Genomic DNA, 17,484 nt, shown 5'->3' on the forward strand with positions numbered 1-17,484 from the left:
AGCCCTTTTTTATGAGAATGGGCAACAAAGATCTCCCCTTTTGCAAGCCCTTTTTCATTAGTGTGTAATAAAGCACCTTAGTGAAGATGATTATAAGTTATAATAAGGGAGAATTGGGAGCCAGGGAGAATTCTCGCCCGCGGGGGGGAGGGGGGGTTCACTCATAAATATGTAAGCATAACACGTGAGTTCAACAGAAGGGGTTTTTAAAGTCCCTTTTTTACACATTTTTTACATACAAAAGGGTACCATTTAAAGGGGGTATTTACAGATTGAATAGAAAAAGGTGTGTTTTATTCATAATTTACAGATAAGGGGTTTTTTAAAATAGGCCTTAAATGCACTTAAATAGGCCTTAAATGGCCTTAAATGCACTTAATATAGGCCTTAAATGCACTTGATATAGAGAGTTTACAGATAGTGAACCCCCCGAGGGAGAATTGGGAGCCAGGTAAGTTGATGCGTGGATTGTTTCTAGTGGATAGGTAGGTCCAAACCTCACATCATTGTCGTCGCATTTTGGAGGCCAAGAGGTACTTGAATTAAATGAATATATAATCTATTTATCCATTTGCCATTTAAATAATTTAAGTGAATCAATCTATGATTCCAATAACATGAATTATTTTTAAATTATCTAGTAGACATTAAGATCAAATTAATAAAAGTTCAAAACCACATAAGCTATCAACATTTTGTTATTTAATCATTTTAAAAGAAATTTATTTTTAATAAATTAGGCAACAAATCTGAAGTTAAGTTCAATTTGGTTGGGATCTCCATTGCATTAGATAGTTAGGTACTAGTAGGTAGGTGAAAAAAAGTAAGACAAGGAAATGAGAAAAAAAGAAATTATACTTCATAACAAAAGTAAAGTTTTTGAGTTTTAAAAAATATTCATGCTAATTTTTATAGAATAATATAAATAATTAAATTGATAAAAGTGGTAGACAAAGGAAAAACTAGATTATTAAATTGGGAGAAAATAAGGTCTAAGTAAATTATCAACAATTAGTATTTTAGTAAAAAATGTAAATAATAAAGATAATAGCAGCACATGGAGTTATGTTAGTAGAATTAAGAAAATTAGGGGGAAAATGTTCAAGAAGGAGAAATTAAAACAGCATTTTCTAAATTATAAATAGCAAAAAAAGCAAAATGCGGAAATTATTAACTAATATAGTGGGAAATTTTAGGGTTTGGGGGTAAGAACCTTCGTCTCTTCCACTTTCTTTTCCTTTTTCAACTTTCCCCTTTGTGTCTGCGTGCTTGCTCTACTGAGCTGTTTCCCGCTTTCCGCCATAGCCTCCATCTCTGCTCTTTATCTCTGCAGATTTTTTGTTTCGCCATTTTCCCCCTTCTTCCGAGTACCTGCTTCTTCTTCAATGGCTTTTCTCCCCATCACCCCTCTCTTTTCCGTCTTTCGAGCTCAACCTCCGATCTTCCATGGCTTCCTAGCTATGGCGTTCCAGCTGTGGCTTCCTCCTCTCCTCTGTTGCGCGTTAGCTTCATCCTAATTCAGTACTCAATCCATCTTTTCTTATCATTTCAATCAATTTAAGAATTTTCCTGACCACATTCTACAATTTTCTGGAACTATTGATGCTTCATAGCCTACAGATCTACCTCTGTGTTACCCTTACCCTAACTTTAACCCTAGGTCAATCCAACTCAAACTCCTGCTATTAATCGACAGATCCAGGTTCATTGAGGGTCGAATTCGACAATTTGGGGGCAATTGCTGTTCGTTTTGTTGACAATTTTTAGCGGCAGCATTGCTGCGACGGCCAATGCTGGAGGAAGCGGAGGGGTGTACGGCAGAGCGGATTATATCCGCCTGTGCAGAAGCTGAAGCTGAAGTAGATTTAGCGGCTTCTGCTAAATCCGGGGACGAAGAGGAGGAGCTTGCTGTGCTGCCGCGCCATACCAAAGTGATCGTCACAGGCAACAATCGGACCAAATCTGTGCTTGTGGGCCTCCAAGGCGTGGTCAAGAAAGCAGTTGGCCTCGGGGGATGGCACTGGCTGGTAATCAAAAAAAATAAGCCCCTTAATCTCATTCCTTACCTTCCTGCATTTCTGCTTCCAACCATGGAAATTCATGGCTCAGAAAAATTTTCTGCAAGCCTATTTCAGTTATCTTTTTTTCTCTCAATAATACACCAAACAATATTCAGCACATAAATTTTTGTTTTGAATTATATATCTGTACATTGATTATTCGGATTTTTTCTCAATCATCGAAAACTTTCGTTCTTCTCTTAATGGATAAGTCTAGTGTTTCAAAAAAATGTGAGAAATGGAAGAATCAAGAGGCAGTTTCTGTTTTGTGTAAAACAAGGATTTTTTTAATTATGGAAGGATGCAAGCAAAGAGTTATTTATACGCAGAGGGACTTGGTGAGCTCTTTTGAATGAGAAACTTAGCAGACAAGGCTATGTCTTGTGTTTTTCAGTAGAATCAGGAGTTTCTGTGAATTTTGAGGATTGGCAGATTTATTTTTATGTTTATTGAGGTGCTTCTCATTAAGGTAGCTTCTGTAAGCTTGAATCTTTATCGTGGTACTCCTGTAAGCTTGAGTCTTTTCTTGTGGCTTTTCATTAATAGAGAAATCTCCCCAAGTTTAAATTTCCAGGTAGAATCCAAAGCTACAGAATCTGTTGCTGGGATCCATTGTAGAGTCGAAATTCAAATTGTTTTGTGCTGAGATTTGATGTGCTGCCAGTTGAATAGATCATAAAAACTCAATTGTTTTTTACATGAACCTGCACCTACTCTTATGAAAAATTGTCTATATCTTTACATGAACCTGCACCTACTCTTGGGTGCTGTGAGTGGTGATGTCATTACATGTAGCCTATTCTGTGCATGATGGAGTTGATGAATTGAAGCTTTGTGAGTCGACTCTCATGGAGTCAAGATCAAACTTTTTTTTTTTTTTGGGGGGGGGGGGGCGCTAATTTTGGGAAATAGCCCGAACTTCCCTTTGATTTATTTCTCTGCCATATTACTGGACATGCAGATTCGTTTGAATTCTTTGTCCAAGTTGTGACGAGCTGGGTTACGTATACTCTTTCCATCCAAAGCTGTACGACTGACCAACTAGCAACTGTGTGTGTTTGTGTGTGTGCACACACTCTTTAGTGCTAGTTTCATCATGGCCGAGTCTGCCCTTCACCTCTGGAGAAGTGATAGAAACTCAGTTAGATGGTTTATCTGTTGAAGATTTGTCTCATGAACCTGCACCTACTTGAGTGGGGATGTCATTGCATGTAGTCTACACTATGCATGATGTAGTTGATGATTTGAAGCTTTGTGAGTAGACTCTCACGGAGTCAAGATAGCACTTTGGTTTTTCTTAAGTTTGGGAATGAACTTTCCTTTGGTATATATGTGTTTTTGATACTGCAGGTTCTCACAAATGGAGTTGAAGTAAAGCTCCAACGAAATGCATTGAGTGTGCTGGAACCACCAACTGGTCTTGAGGAGGATGGTAATGATTCAGAAGATCTCTTGTCCAGCAGGTCAAATTTAGGTCAGTACTTTTATACACGAAACTTCTACCTCATATATTTCGTTTAATTTTTAGAAGATTCTATGCCTATGCACATCTTCTATAAGGAGTCAGGGTCAGATCTATGATAAGAGAGGCTCTAGGCTATGATTTTTTAAAAAGGATTTTGTAAACTCCTAGGCATATGATATGAGGAGCCTTTAGGCTATGCTTTCTCAGCGCTGAGTGTCCCCCTAGAGCCACGAATCTGCCCATATCCCCTCCCCCCCCCCCCCCAAATTCTCTCCTCGTGCCCCCTCTCCCTGCCTCCCTTCCCCCCTTTTCCCATAGGCGTCGAAAGCCTGCCCCGATGCCATGCATTCCACAATCTGCCCCTCCCCAAGCATAGTGCTCTCATCCCTCCATTGGGGCCAGGTGCCCCCTAGTGCCATGCTTTCCATGGTCCTCTTACCTCCCCATAGCCCGTGCCATGCATCTGCCTTCATGCCTGTGGAGTCCCCTCATCAAAACCCTCCTGCGTGCCCAAAGAAAAAAAAATCGGCACTGAGTTCCCCAGAAGGAGCCATACATTTCCCTAGGTGCTCTTTCCCTCAAGCATGGCATGTGTGTCAGTTGTTTTGAAGGTTAACATAATTTTTTTGTGTTCAGAGGATTTTGGAAAACCCTTTAAACCCAAGGCACGCGCGCAGAAACCCAGCTCTGTATCAAGAGCTGGAAACAGGAATCAAGCAAAGGACCTTACATCTGATCCATCTGGTTTACTGGTTTGTTTTTCAACCTTTATCCCTCCATGTATTTTTGTACGCTTAATAGTATGGGAATGCCATTGTAACATTGCATGCTGAATTTGCAGAAAGTGGATTTTAGAAAATTCGAAATGACTTCTTTGCTAAGATATTGGAGGCATTTCAACCTGGTGAGTTCTTACATCCCTATTTTTGCTGACTATTTGAAGTGCTTTTTTAGCAGCTGTGTTTTGATTATTGTTTATTGTTTTTTATTTTATTTCTGAACAGGTTGAGCTAGGTCCAAATCCCTCAAAGGAACAGCTTGTTGATGCTGTGGAGAGACATTTCATGTCACAGGTGAGATAGCTTTGTTGCAAACTTCTATTATGGGACAATTGGATGAAGAGAAAATTTTGTCATCAATTGGCAGAGATGTTTCTGTTATTTAAGCTTAAGGAGAATAGTCATCCCTTTTCCCTATGATGTGTTGCACCAGAATGCATGTTCAGCGCAGCAACTGATCTGACTGAATAAACACATTTGACTTGAGCTAGTTTATATGTAACTGCTGGGTTTGCACTGCCAGACCGGTGGCAGCTCATGTTAGGAGTATGTCTGATAGCACTTTCCATTGTTGTTGTTGCTTTGCAGCAACTGGATGAAACACAAGTTATAACAAGCTTTGTGCAAGCTGCAAAGCGGCTGAAGACAGTGTGTGGATGAGTTGACATACTGGAAGCTCAAATTGGGCTCTAGTTGTCATGCAGCATTGGTTACTTCGCCTGGTGTCTGTATAATACCAACACTGACATCAACAGCTAAAATAACTTGGTCTAGTGTGTAGCTACAACCACGGTCAAGATAGGGGGTGTGTTTTGAACTCTTTAGTGCCACTGATACCTGGTCATTTTCCATAACAAATGTGTTAGTAGTAGTTTTGGAAACTTTGTAGAGCATCCAAAGATAGAGTATTATCATTCCTATAAAGTCTAGGTGTATAGAGTGGCTGGAGGTTCATCACTTGCGCTTGTCTAACATGCTTTAGCCTTGGTTCTGCAGCAGGTAGGTTGCTGCTAGTTTTGATGGAAACATGCATATTGAACTTGCAGTTGTTTAACTGGTCAGCGGGACAGATTCTCCATATTGATCATGTTTATTGAATGTATGAGTATTCTTCAATGGAATGCAATATTCAAATACTAGCATGTGGGACATGTTTAAGTGTTGAAATTTCTAGTATGGTGTTTCCTTTAGTGTTGATGCCCAAATTGTTTGCTGTTAGAACCTGAGCTTGGAGGTTTAAAATCTGGTCACCTTTTTTGAAGTCTTTGCCAAGTATCTCAAAAACTTCTCTCTATGGTTATGTCTCATATATTCTTAGGGAAGCAGAGTTGGACCCTGTTGCCGTCCATGCCCAAGAAGTTTTACTTGAGCTATTTTCCCTAGTGTATTGCCCCCATGTGATCATGCTGTGTGTCTGGTTCTTTGAGATTCCTGAGGTCGAAGTTCGCAGAAGCATCTCCCAATCCTAATGTATAATAACACGAAGATGCATTGTTACTTCTAGAATGTGCATGTGGGTTTGATGGCTCTCAAGAATCATCATGGCATGTGCAATGTACTGTGCTCATACCCATGTTATCCTTGTTTTCCCAATCTGAGGAGTCATAAAACCACGTTTGATTTTAAGTATTGCAATGTGCAAAAGGTCATTAAAGGGTCTTTGCTTCTCTGTGGACATGGTAAATTTGTCTGTCACAGTTACCGTATAATCACCATATAATCTAAAGAAAGAAATCAGTTGAAATTTTGAGTTGTCTTGAGAGTAAGCGCTAAGATGTAAAGACTTGCAGTTTTGAAAATGGGATGATGCATGGCTGTAGTAAAGAAAGTTAAAACTGATAGGCAACCATTTCCTTTGATCTTGTCGGGGTCATCTTGATTCGTGCATGTTTATGTTACTGTTAACCTTCTAATTACCATATAATGTCTAGAAGTGTTTTCCCAGTGGTCCGTATGGAAAGAAGCCAGTTGGAATTTTGAGTTGTCTTGAGTAAGGGCTAAGATCTAAAGATGATGCATGGCTGGAGTAAAGATAGTTGAAACCGATGGGCAACTATTTCCTTTGAGCTGGTTGGGGTCATCTCGATTCGTAAATGTTTATGTAAAATCTACATTAATGTATTTGTGATGGGCACTCAAAAACAATTGGTGAAACTTCGTCCCTACTGAGTGTTTCCAATCTAAAATTTCCTTTAATAAGGATAGTAGAAACGATAGAAGTGTCTATGCAGCCTTTCATGACTCCTCAAATGTCACATCTCCATTCCCTATGCAAAATTTCTTGCTTGGCAGTTTAAAAATAATTGGCCCACCTTTCTGTCATTGCTTAATGGCCAGTTTTATGGTGGGTGTACAGAGATTTGTACCACACAATGAGCGCTTCAGAATATGGGTTGGTTCCTAAACAAACATGTGAACATCAGCACCAAAGAAAACAACCCCCCTAGAAAAACAGATGCATACTGTGGGGGTGATAACAATGCAACTGCCTGAAATGCATGTGTCATTTGGCAGTTCTTGCATTGCTTCTAAAATGACAATGCCTTTCTTTTGCCTCTTTTGTTTTTCGAGCCGCAGGGTCAACTAGGCACATATGTGCCCTGTTAAACTTGAAAGGTCAAACTCTTGTCACTCGTTTTGATGGATATATATATCCATTTATTTCCACTCCCTTAAGGCAATTACCTGGGGGCATTGTGTGTGTGTGTGTGTGTGTGAGAGAGAGAGAGAGAGAGAGAGAGAGAGAAAGAGAGAGAGAGAGAGCACGAGCACAAAGATCTATGTTTGCATGACTTTTGCCTCTCTCATTTATCAGTTTGGTGATGGTTTTCTTCAGCTGAAATTCATACGCGCCACAGTGCGATTTGTGAAGGCCTGCAAGGCCCAATGATGGCAGTTGGGCAGCTCTTTCACATATGCTACGATTTGCAGCATGGATGGGGTTACCAGTCAAGTGAACTTGGTGATGAGAACATTATATGCAACTTAGCCATACCAAAAAGTGTGGATAAGTATTGCCTTTTTGGCACGGTTGAAAATTTGGAGCCTTTTTTAATAAGAGGAGGGTGCAGCAGTCAAAAGGTGGGCTCCAATATCTGTCCCTGGATTGAAAGGTCACTTCAATGCCAACCCTCAAAATTGAAGGTTGCAATGAGAGGGTTTTTTTTTCTCAACAAGGGTGAACCAAAATTTGACATACCTTGTAAAACGGCCAGGCTTCAAACAAGCTAACATGCCATGTGCATGTGCAGAATCTGGTTATGCCATAGCCTTTGACAGTGAAGGTTTTAGTTACAGATTCCCAAGATGTGGTGACCTAGTTCTGCAAGTACTTCTAAGAGGCCTTCATCCTCCAGGAGGCTTTTCCCTCGTTCATTTGCATTCAAAAGGCTTGCATATATTTGTATGCATTTGTAAATGCATACTTCCTCTCCTTACTTTGATACCTCTTTATGAGTGTGCCAGTCCTTCAAGCTATTTTGGAGATCATCTTCAAGCTCTCCCAGCTATACTGTGAAGTTGAGCCAAGAAGAGGGGAACTACAGCCTTCCCATGGAGATCCACAAACATGGGTGACCACCTTGTGCCCCTACCATTGGGTAAGTCGAGCCTTGTGCAGAATCGCCCTCTAGCCAAGATCATGATTGCCCACCACTTGTTATTATAAGGTCACACATCTTACCACCAACACGGCTCTCTTAGAGCCTCATGGACCTCCTCTCTAATCAACGCTTTCATGGTACAATTGCAAGGTATGGGTAGACCATGCTCTTTTCCTGTTGTGATACTATTCCCACAAAGACGCTTATAAGGATCACCCTTGCCCCATATTGTCACATCCAACAACTATAGGTGATAGCTTGCCAAAATTTATGACTCTTTGGTGTAGTGCTCTCCTCACATGCTATGTATGCATGTCTTCATACCATTGTACAAAGAGTTCTAACGGCAAAGAGCAATGTGGCCATCTCACCACATTAATGACAATTGACCATTGCCCCTCTGATGACCATAGACTATTAATGACAATTGACCATTGCCCCTCTACCATAGGCTATTAATGGCAATTGTCCATTGGCCCTCTACCATAGACTATTGACTACATCTACCTAATCCCTTGATTACCCTCCACCATTCACTAAAGGATTTGTTTTACAATTTTTGGAGAGAACCTCTCTACCACAATTTTGTGTGTGGTTGTGAGTTTTTTTTAATAAAAAAAGTGTGACAAGCAATTGTGAAGGAGAAGTATTATTGATTATGCATTGAGTGAATCATACACTCATTGCCAATTATTATTATGCATAGAGTGAATCATACACGATCAATAAATCATTACCAATTATTATTAATCATTGAACATCACAAAAAATAGACATTGGCAACACTCTTTTGTAGACTATTATCAAGATGTAATTTCCCATGATATCTTTAATGATATGAACAATACCTTATGCAAGTTGCATATACTAATATTAACAAAGGAAGAGTTCAATTCAAGCAATGTTATTTTTTAAATAATGTGAGAGTGGGTAATGAAATAAGATGCCACAATGCTAGATTCGAACACACAACCTCCTTATTGGGAGGTGTGGGCACTACCGTTGACTAAAGCCTAGGAGTCAAAACATTATACGAGGAGAGGGCCCGTTGGACTATTTGTCATATGTGTAGATGTGCCATCTTCATATGTAAAAAAAACCATTTTAAAGAGACTTTACACTTAATATTATAGACTATTTATGGCATGCATCATTTTGTGATGGCATGGGGTTGACAAATCGTCTTAAAAGGTTGAGATGTACACGGTTGTAATGGCATGGGGTTGACAACTCATTTTCAAAGGTTGAGATGTACAAGGGAACTATCACATGCAATGTGCTAGAGCTATGTGATCTTTGATACTAGTATGAAACTTATGATGATGCTACCAAATCAATCCACACTTAAAAGTTACACGATGAGATGATAAAGAGAATGCATAGCCCAAACGCACCCAACACAAAGTTTGATGTTTAAGAAGATATCATTATGACTATAATCCAAATGAATGCTATACAAATTGATAATGGGATCAAGCATGGAAGAGCAAGGAGATTACGGCTTGCACCTAATACATAAAATTTACATGGGTATTTATCCTACAAAGTATTTCACTACTTTGGAAACAACACAAGGAACCGGCCAATAATGGCTCTAGAATGTTGTTGGTATGCTACAGCATAGATGTCCTACCTATTTTGTTGTCATGGGTAAGCAAACACAACATTAGAGTCATTAGAGATGCCATCCTATATGGAGGCCACTTTCCATTTTCATTCACTCATAGATGTATCCAAAATGATGAAGGGCTGGAACTCATGACTCCATGGGGGAGAAAGAGGGTATACTTAGGAGAGAACCACGAGCTCCAAGTGTGTATGGATTTGAATGACAAGCACATATCCATAATATATGGATTTTTTTAATGCCCGACAAAGATGATTTTTTTAGGCCCTTGTGAAAGCTTTGTGAATATAACATGTGATCGCAAGATTTTTTGTGTTATTAACATATGTTATTAACACGTTCACATGTTTTCATTTACGTCAGTGAAATCCCCGGTTCCTACTACAAGGCGGCCGCGGCGTCATCGTTCGAAGGATGATGGCGATGATGCGGTGGATGATTCTCGTTCCTTTTCTTCGCAGTTACCAGGGTGGGATGCCACTCCCAGCGGCAATCCCTGGCAGCGCAACTGTTCCTGCCCCCCTCCTCGTGTTCCACGGGTGGAGAGGCAGTCGTCGTTAACTCCTCCGAGTTCACCAACTGCGGTGGTTCGACAGCTATTCTTGGGACCGACAAAACCACCACTGGTAGTTGCCCCCATCCAACAGATGGCCCAACCACATGGATAGATTAAGTATGAAAAGTTCCATGGGAAATCTTCTGAGGATCCGGATGCTCACATCCGGCATTCTGAGAAGACATACAACCTTAATGTGCCGCCCCCACTGGATCAATTACATATGGAATCCATGTTCGAGTCTACTCTGAGTGGGAAGGCTTCCCGACGGTTGGCGGAATACCCTGTGGATAATTTTCAGACTTTTGATGCGGTGAGGACGGCTTTCTTGTGGCGCTTTTGAGTGGAAAATACCGTTGCCCAAAATTTGGAAAAGCTGCATGTGCTTAAGTAGGGCAAAAGCGCACAGCGGAGGATTATGTAGCTCAGTTTCGGGTCATGTTGTAGCGGGTTCCTCAAAACCAACATTGAGCACAGGAGGTGCTCAATGACTATTTTCTCCAGGGCTTGTCTAAGGATCTCTGAATAGCCTTAGCGACTGGATAAGGTTGCCACGACGCTGCCAGATGTGATTGTGAGGGCGATCTTGGCCGGAGAATCCCTGGAGGACGAAGACACGCCCAGTAGGCAGAAATCCAAAAAGACGTTAGGGAAAAGCTCATCTCATGGGAGGAAGTACAGTAGCTCTGAAGATTTGGATGAGGAGATCCAGATGAAGATTCTTCTGACAATAGTAGCGAAGATTCGGATGCCGAACCGGTGAAAGCAACCAGGAAGACCCACAAGATCACAAAGGTCAGCACGGCGGTGTATGGGGAATCCTCGGCTGCTCAATCGTTGTTGAAAGAGGTCTGGTGCTCGACGTGTCGCAATTCGAGTCATCCTGCTATAGAGTGTGCACTCAATGAGAAATGGTATGCCATCTGTACTTCTAATTCTCAAAACACCAGTGATTGCTATTATAATGGAGGGGCCAATGGGCTAGAGGCCCCATTCAATGGAAGGATAAACAAGAAAAAGATCTTGCGATGGCATTTGCTCAAACAGCCGAGCGGTTTGGATAATGCTTATGGCTACTCCAGTGGAGGCCGAAGGCCGTGGTCGGGGTGGCCGAGGCGGCAATCGACCAATAAAAGTACGTAATACAATAGATAACTTGCACAAGTCTCACGAGTGGTGACTTTTTTTTATAGTGGTTGTTCTAAACAAAAATGAAAATTTCAGAGTAGGACGTGTAGATTACAGAAAGATGAGAGTAGGACGTGTAGATTACAGAAAGATGAGAGAAGTATGAGTAGATTATAGAAAACTAAGAGTAGTACATGTAGATTATAGAAAGATGAGAGTAGGACGTGTAGATTATAGAAAACTAAGAGTAGTACATGTAGATTACAGAAAGATGAGAGTAGGACGTGTAGATTATAGAAAGATGAGAGTAGGACGTACAGATTATAGAAAGATGAGAGAAGTACGAGTAGATTACAGAAAACTAAGTGTAGTACATGTAGATTATAGAAAGCTGGAAGTAGTATGTGTAGATTACAGAGGATTACAGAAAGTTGAGAGCAGGAGATTACAAGAAGTTGGATGCCCAATTAGTTGAAGAGATAGGGCATGAGAAGTACACAAGGAGTGAATTTTTTAATAGTGGTGGTTCTAATAGAGGAAATTAGAAAGATGAGAGTAGTACATGTAGATTACAAGAAGCGGAATTCCCAAGTAGTCATCAAAGATAGGATACGTGTAATCACTTCATTTTGGTTAACATGGCTTTGCCTGCCCAACCTACTGTAAGGTGCTTTGTCATCTTACCCGCATGAGATTAGACCTAACTTTTGTAAGACAGCGTTGGAACCTATAAAGAAGCATTACATATGCTTAGAAAGTCTATGGACTTAGTGTACATAGTTGCTTAAGGACTAGTAGATAGAGGTATGACTATTTTTAAGTTTGGCCGGCCTAGTGTGAAAAGTAGTCATTTGTATATAAGTCATTTTTAGGTTTGGCCAGCCTAGTGTGAAAAGTAGTCACTTGTATATAAGTCAATTTTTATAAAAGTAATACACAATCATTCCCTTGCAATAGTTTTCTTGTGAGCTCTCCTCTTTTCCTCTTCTTAAACATATCCCATCAAGTACAAAAAAGAACAAAACTACCAAAAACTAGGCCAAACCAACTCTTGCGTGGCAGGTAGGGGGTGTGGCCCGCAGTCCCATGCAAAAGGACATGAACTTGGATATGTGAGCATGCAAGCGTGAGCTTGGACACGTGAACTATAAGTCTGGACACATGAACCTGCAAACACGAGCCTAGAGGTAGGTATACCTAATATAGTACGAACCAATTCTTATGGCTATAAAGACGTGTATGGACACACCTACCCGTCCTTGGAAGATATTCTTGTCATACAATCTGTACCAACTACAAATTCCAAGGAAAATTCTTATCCTTTGTAATTATTGGAGAAATAAATACACTTCTTATCCAATAAGTGCACACTAACCCTGCCATAGGCCTTGTTCCTAGATTTATATCCCAGATAGGCCTATCTCATACTAGGTAAGTGTGAAAGACAAGTTCATAAAAAAGGTGTGAGCCTACAAGAACCTAGACACGTGAAATTGTGTATGTAAACCTAGACACGTGAACCTACAAACGTGGACCTAGACACGTCAGCCTAGCATGTATAAGCCTAGACTTTGTGAGCTTTTGCAGACATGAACCTGGCCCGGCATAAACCTTAATACATGAACCTAGGAGCTCTTAAAAAAAATCAACTAAAAAAAAACTTGTATGAATCTTTTCTTAAACCTGATCCTAAAGCACCAAGGACCTTTGCGCACTGGATTTGGACTAATTGTTGAAAGTGACAATACAAAGATTGGAATGCATCAAACCACACCTTCTCAAACCCACCAAGACTTTGGTCCCAACAAATGACCAATACTCAGTAGAGTGCTTCCCAATTAAGAAGGCTAGAGTCCTTCATATCTACCTCAAGAAGTGATGAGGAGATTGGGGATGAAATGAGCTAATGAAACATAGACGCGAGTGGAGGAATAGTGGAGCACCTGGAAACATGAGCCTCCACGGTCCTTTGAACTTTAGACTCACCAATTGGCTCTAAAAAATAATGCCTTAAATTTTATGAAGAAGGTGCTTAACCGCCCTGTTTTTGGATGCATCTCCAGTGAAGGAGCGGGAGCCTCAAAGTTCGCTTCCACAAAGCGGTCAAACCATGTTAGTAGATGCCAAAATGTTCAAACCTTGGTGTCGTCTCTTGAGCTCAGTTTATCCCAAGCTGACCATGACTATTAAACTCCTCAACAACCATAGTTAAGACAAACATGACATGTCTTTGTTACCATACCACTAGGGATAAGTGTTCCATGATACACCCAAAAACAAGTGCACATAGCGTAAGAAGTAAGAGTCCCACTCTCCACATGAGTCCACTATAGAAGTGCCTTTACCATCATGTAGCCAAGTTCTAGGAGAAGAGGGAACATGGTAGGGAAGGGTAAAGAGCCAATGTCAGGGACTACCTCATCACAAAGGGATCCACAAGGGCGTATAGAATGTGTCCTTAACTGTAGAGCGAGACACTAGCCTTTAAGCTAGGTTAGCAAAGGATAAGTGCCATTGAAAATCACATAGCCCAACCCCATAGGGCAAGAGATCCCGTACCCTAAAACATAGGGTCCCGCACAGCCGCCTTGTTATGTTTCCATCGCCATCATGTGAATATGTAGAAGACATGCTTAGGATGTCATTTGAAATGGGAAAGGGGGTTGGAACCAACATAACAGCTAGAGGCTCATAGTTGAGCAAAACCAAGCTAATCCACATCTCAAGGATGGTGACCAAGCTGGTAGAACTAGAGATCCCATTCAGCATACATAGAGAAGTTTGAACAAATTTGTGAGGCCATGGGATAGATTAATGTTCCCACTAAGATCATTCCATTTGGAATTTGCTTTGAAGGCAAAGCAAGCCAATGGTTTAGGTCACTAAATCCACTTAAAAAGGCTAGCTACAAGTTCTTGAGACACACTTTCATACATTAGGAAGTGAATGGGGTCTTCTTGGGCCCTTTAATTTGCCCAAGCCTAATCAAGGTGATAAGGGAATAGCCAAATGGGGGGTTGCCATGTGGACTGAAATGTTGGGTTTCTAAGAGAGGTGTAAGAGTGGTCAAAGGGTGCACTTTTTTCCCAAAAGGGGGGGGGGGGGGGGGCAATTTTACAATTTTCGGACCTCCATAACTTCTACATACAAGCTCCGATTTGAGCGGAGATTACAGATCCGTGATCTACGCATCAAGAGCTTTCCATAGATATGTTACATGATATGGTTTTATCCGCCGCTAGATTTTAAATTCCATTTTCCCTCCAAAATTCAAATTCAAATAAAGTAGCCGTTTTGAAGCTTCTAATTAGAAAACGTTTCTTCTTAAGAGAAAAGGTTTGACTCCCTTAAACTGCCAAATAAAAGGGCCCAAGAAGCCTTCCATTGAGGTCCTAATGGTGTGGAGCTAATTACACATATATAACCTCAAGGAGGAGAAGGTTTGACTCCCTTAAACTGCCAAATAAAAGGGCACAAGAAGCCTTCCATTGAGGTCCTAATGGTGTGGAGCTAATTACACATATATATAACCTCAAGGAGGAGAAGAGAGAGACCGTGCGGGACTATATTGCTACAACCAAGAATCTACTCATGAGATGCATCTCCCATACAAAAGACTGGATGACTTATCACTCATCATCAATTTATGGTCGGTCTTAAGATAAAGACTAGACTTGTCACTCCATCAGTCAACTTATAATTGGTCTTAAGAACAAGAGGCTTCATGACCATCTCTATAAAATCTAGGCACTACTTGATGAGTGCTATGGAAAGGCAATAGATCCTATAGACCTCCTACAAGACATAGAATTCATCCACGTGAACCAAATATAGGGGATGCATCATCCAAAGGCTCATCATTAGCCAAGGGTGCCCAACTAGCACCAGCTACTAGTCCTAGTTAAGGGCATGAGCATGGATGAGTTAACAGAGAATCTTCTTAACTGTTTTAGCCAATAATTGTTTAAGGGACACCTCTAAGGTAACCTCAAAGCTAGCCGCAACAGTAGTTGCCAACAACTCATGCAAGACACCCGCATCTATTTCCATGAAGAGATATGGTTTGGTGCACAATTTGCGAGAAGAATCATACAAGGCCTAGACAACAACAATTTTGTGCTCATTTCCAGTGCCATGGGACCATCGTGATGACGACACAACGCATTGTTAGTACACCGACAAAACTCAACAAGGTGGACTCCAACACCATGACATATGCTCCCTGTTATGCCTAGGCAACCATTGGCCTTACTAGCCCCAAGGCAAAAGATCTAGTGCCTACATATCAAAATTATTTACGACAAGGTATGTATAGACCGCCCTAATTTCTATATCCACTACCACGTTAGCTAGTTCTCCAATAATTGCACTGGTATAGTAGTATTCGATAACCTTGCCTGCTCCACAGATAGAAACCCTTGAACAAGAGAGCTATTGCGTGTTATGAATAACAATATCTCAACACTATGGTATGTAGGCCATTGATGTAATGTTTTTGATACAAAGGCCCACACCTTATTGTGGCATGTCCTCACAAACACCCTGCACCAAGTCCCCCCTGAGTGCTCCTATCACTCCAAATCCACAACGTAATTCCTTATGGGAGACACATACTATAAGTGTGGATTCGATCATCGCCCCTGCAAAGCATCTACCTCCACTTTAACGAGCCTTAACCTATTAAGCGTACAAGGAGGACTCATTCACATAGTCCCCCTTAATGCAATTACAAGGCTCCAATCCAAGGCAAGGGAAACAGCCACCAAGGCCATAGAAAGCATAGGTTTTTGACTTCAAAAGCAAAGAGTTAGAGGTGCAATCTCCAAAAGCTCAAGTAGCCAATAAAAAGGCCAATGACCCCATAAGAAGGCCTTGAAGAGCACACATAGATGTAATGCATGATCAATTGTAAAGGGTAACCATATCGTGACCACCATAAAAAATGGTTCGGATGAGAGATCCTTCCTAAAGAAAAAAACCCATAGACTATGAAAACCTTTTAAAGAAACTCAAGGAGTATCCCAATGATGTGTTGGAGAAAGAATGAAAGAGGCCCAAGAGCTTGTGACAAAGGTATATGCTAAACTATAGCTAGTGTTTGATCAAGTGGTCAAGTACAAACCACTAACCACACCTGGGCATATCCTAGACCCTATCCCCCAGAGCCAACTATAAAACTAGTGTGAGGGATCCTCAGAGTTTTCCCAAAGGCCTCATATAGACTCGTAACCATTCTAACTAGTTCGGGAGCCTCTGGAAACAATCCAACCAAGCCCCACATTGCTAAATACAATGAGGGAGGACTCAGTGGGGTGAGAGGTGAAGGTTGGCCTTCCATGGGTCACCATAGCTAGCTCGGGAATCTCTGGAAACAATTCAAACATAACTAGTTTGGGAGCCTCTGGAAACAATCCAACCAAGCCCCACATTGCTAAATACAATGAGGGAGGACTCAGTGGGTGAGAGGTGAAGGTTGGCCTTTCATGGGTCACCATAGCCAACACAACATCTTATCTCGTTCCCTTGAGAGGCACCGCCTTCTAGGAAAGGATGAATGCACATACCTTACACATTGGTAGGTCATAGCCCACCTCAGCGTGAGTGTGCGCCTAGTGGGTGTGTAAATATTAAGCCCACGGGATATACAGGCCTTACAACCTTCTTGTCCTCGGAGGTTTGAGTTCAGTGAGTTCTATTTTATAAGGAAGTTCTCATCTTTGGAAAGACTTATCAAACTGGATGAATGGGAATTTAAGAGCCACATAACTAAACCTGAACCAAAGAAGGAAGAGGTTAAACGATACCCACAGCACCCTCCCTCCACATCCCAAACCAAAGGATAGCCAAAAGTTCCCATTAAAAAGCTGGGACACTAATTTAAAAGCGATAAAATGAACGTAGTGTTTCTTGACATTTACAATATACACGATCTTGGATGGTCCTATTGGTGTCAGCATAATCCCCAAGGATTGATGGGAGGCCTGGGGTAGCCCACCACTCGTAGGCACAAGCCTCATAGTGAAGCTTCTTGCTAATGGAAATACAACCAAACCTGTAGGCATCGTGTAAGGTGCAAAAATCAAGGCCTTGGTCATGGATTAAGTTTCCACCACATATTTGTGGTCATGGATTTTTAGAGGGTCATACCTAAAAGTGTGGCATCCTTCATTACATCACCCTTCTTCTTTACATCACCCTTTGTATTTACCTTGATCAAGGAATTTTATGATTTGTTTGCCTAGGAATACAAAGGGTGATGTAAAGAAG

At 41.1% G+C, this 17,484-nt stretch overlaps 1 protein-coding gene across 1 annotated transcript; it reads left to right on the top strand.

Moving 5' to 3' along the window:
• Positions 1 to 1,244: 1,244 nt before the first annotated feature.
• On the top strand, positions 1,245 to 5,453 carry LOC147627623 (uncharacterized). The gene is made up of 6 exons (XM_086814534.1): positions 1,245 to 2,027; positions 3,411 to 3,534; positions 4,162 to 4,277; positions 4,367 to 4,429; positions 4,530 to 4,598; positions 4,893 to 5,453. The coding sequence occupies exons 1-6, from the start codon at positions 1,791 to 1,793 to the stop codon at positions 4,962 to 4,964; spliced, it is 681 nt and encodes a 226-aa protein (XP_086670660.1). The 5' UTR covers positions 1,245 to 1,790; the 3' UTR covers positions 4,965 to 5,453.
• The last annotated feature ends 12,031 nt before the right edge of the window (positions 5,454 to 17,484 follow it).

Source organism: Cibotium barometz, chromosome 20 (genome assembly GCF_041138505.1).
Source record: "Cibotium barometz isolate CiBa-2024 chromosome 20, ASM4113850v1, whole genome shotgun sequence".
Lineage (NCBI taxonomy): Eukaryota > Viridiplantae > Streptophyta > Polypodiopsida > Cyatheales > Cibotiaceae > Cibotium > Cibotium barometz.

Bases quoted from the DNA above. Each gene is read 5' to 3' on its own strand.
- LOC147627623 (XM_086814534.1), top strand. From the start codon at position 1,791: ATGCTGGAGGAAGCGGAGGGGTGTACGGCAGAGCGGATTATATCCGCC. The intron at 2,028-3,410 runs GTAATCAAAAAA...TTGATACTGCAG, and splicing joins TCGGGGGATGGCACTGGCTG to GTTCTCACAAATGGAGTTGA. The intron at 4,599-4,892 runs GTGAGATAGCTT...GTTGCTTTGCAG, and splicing joins AGAGACATTTCATGTCACAG to CAACTGGATGAAACACAAGT.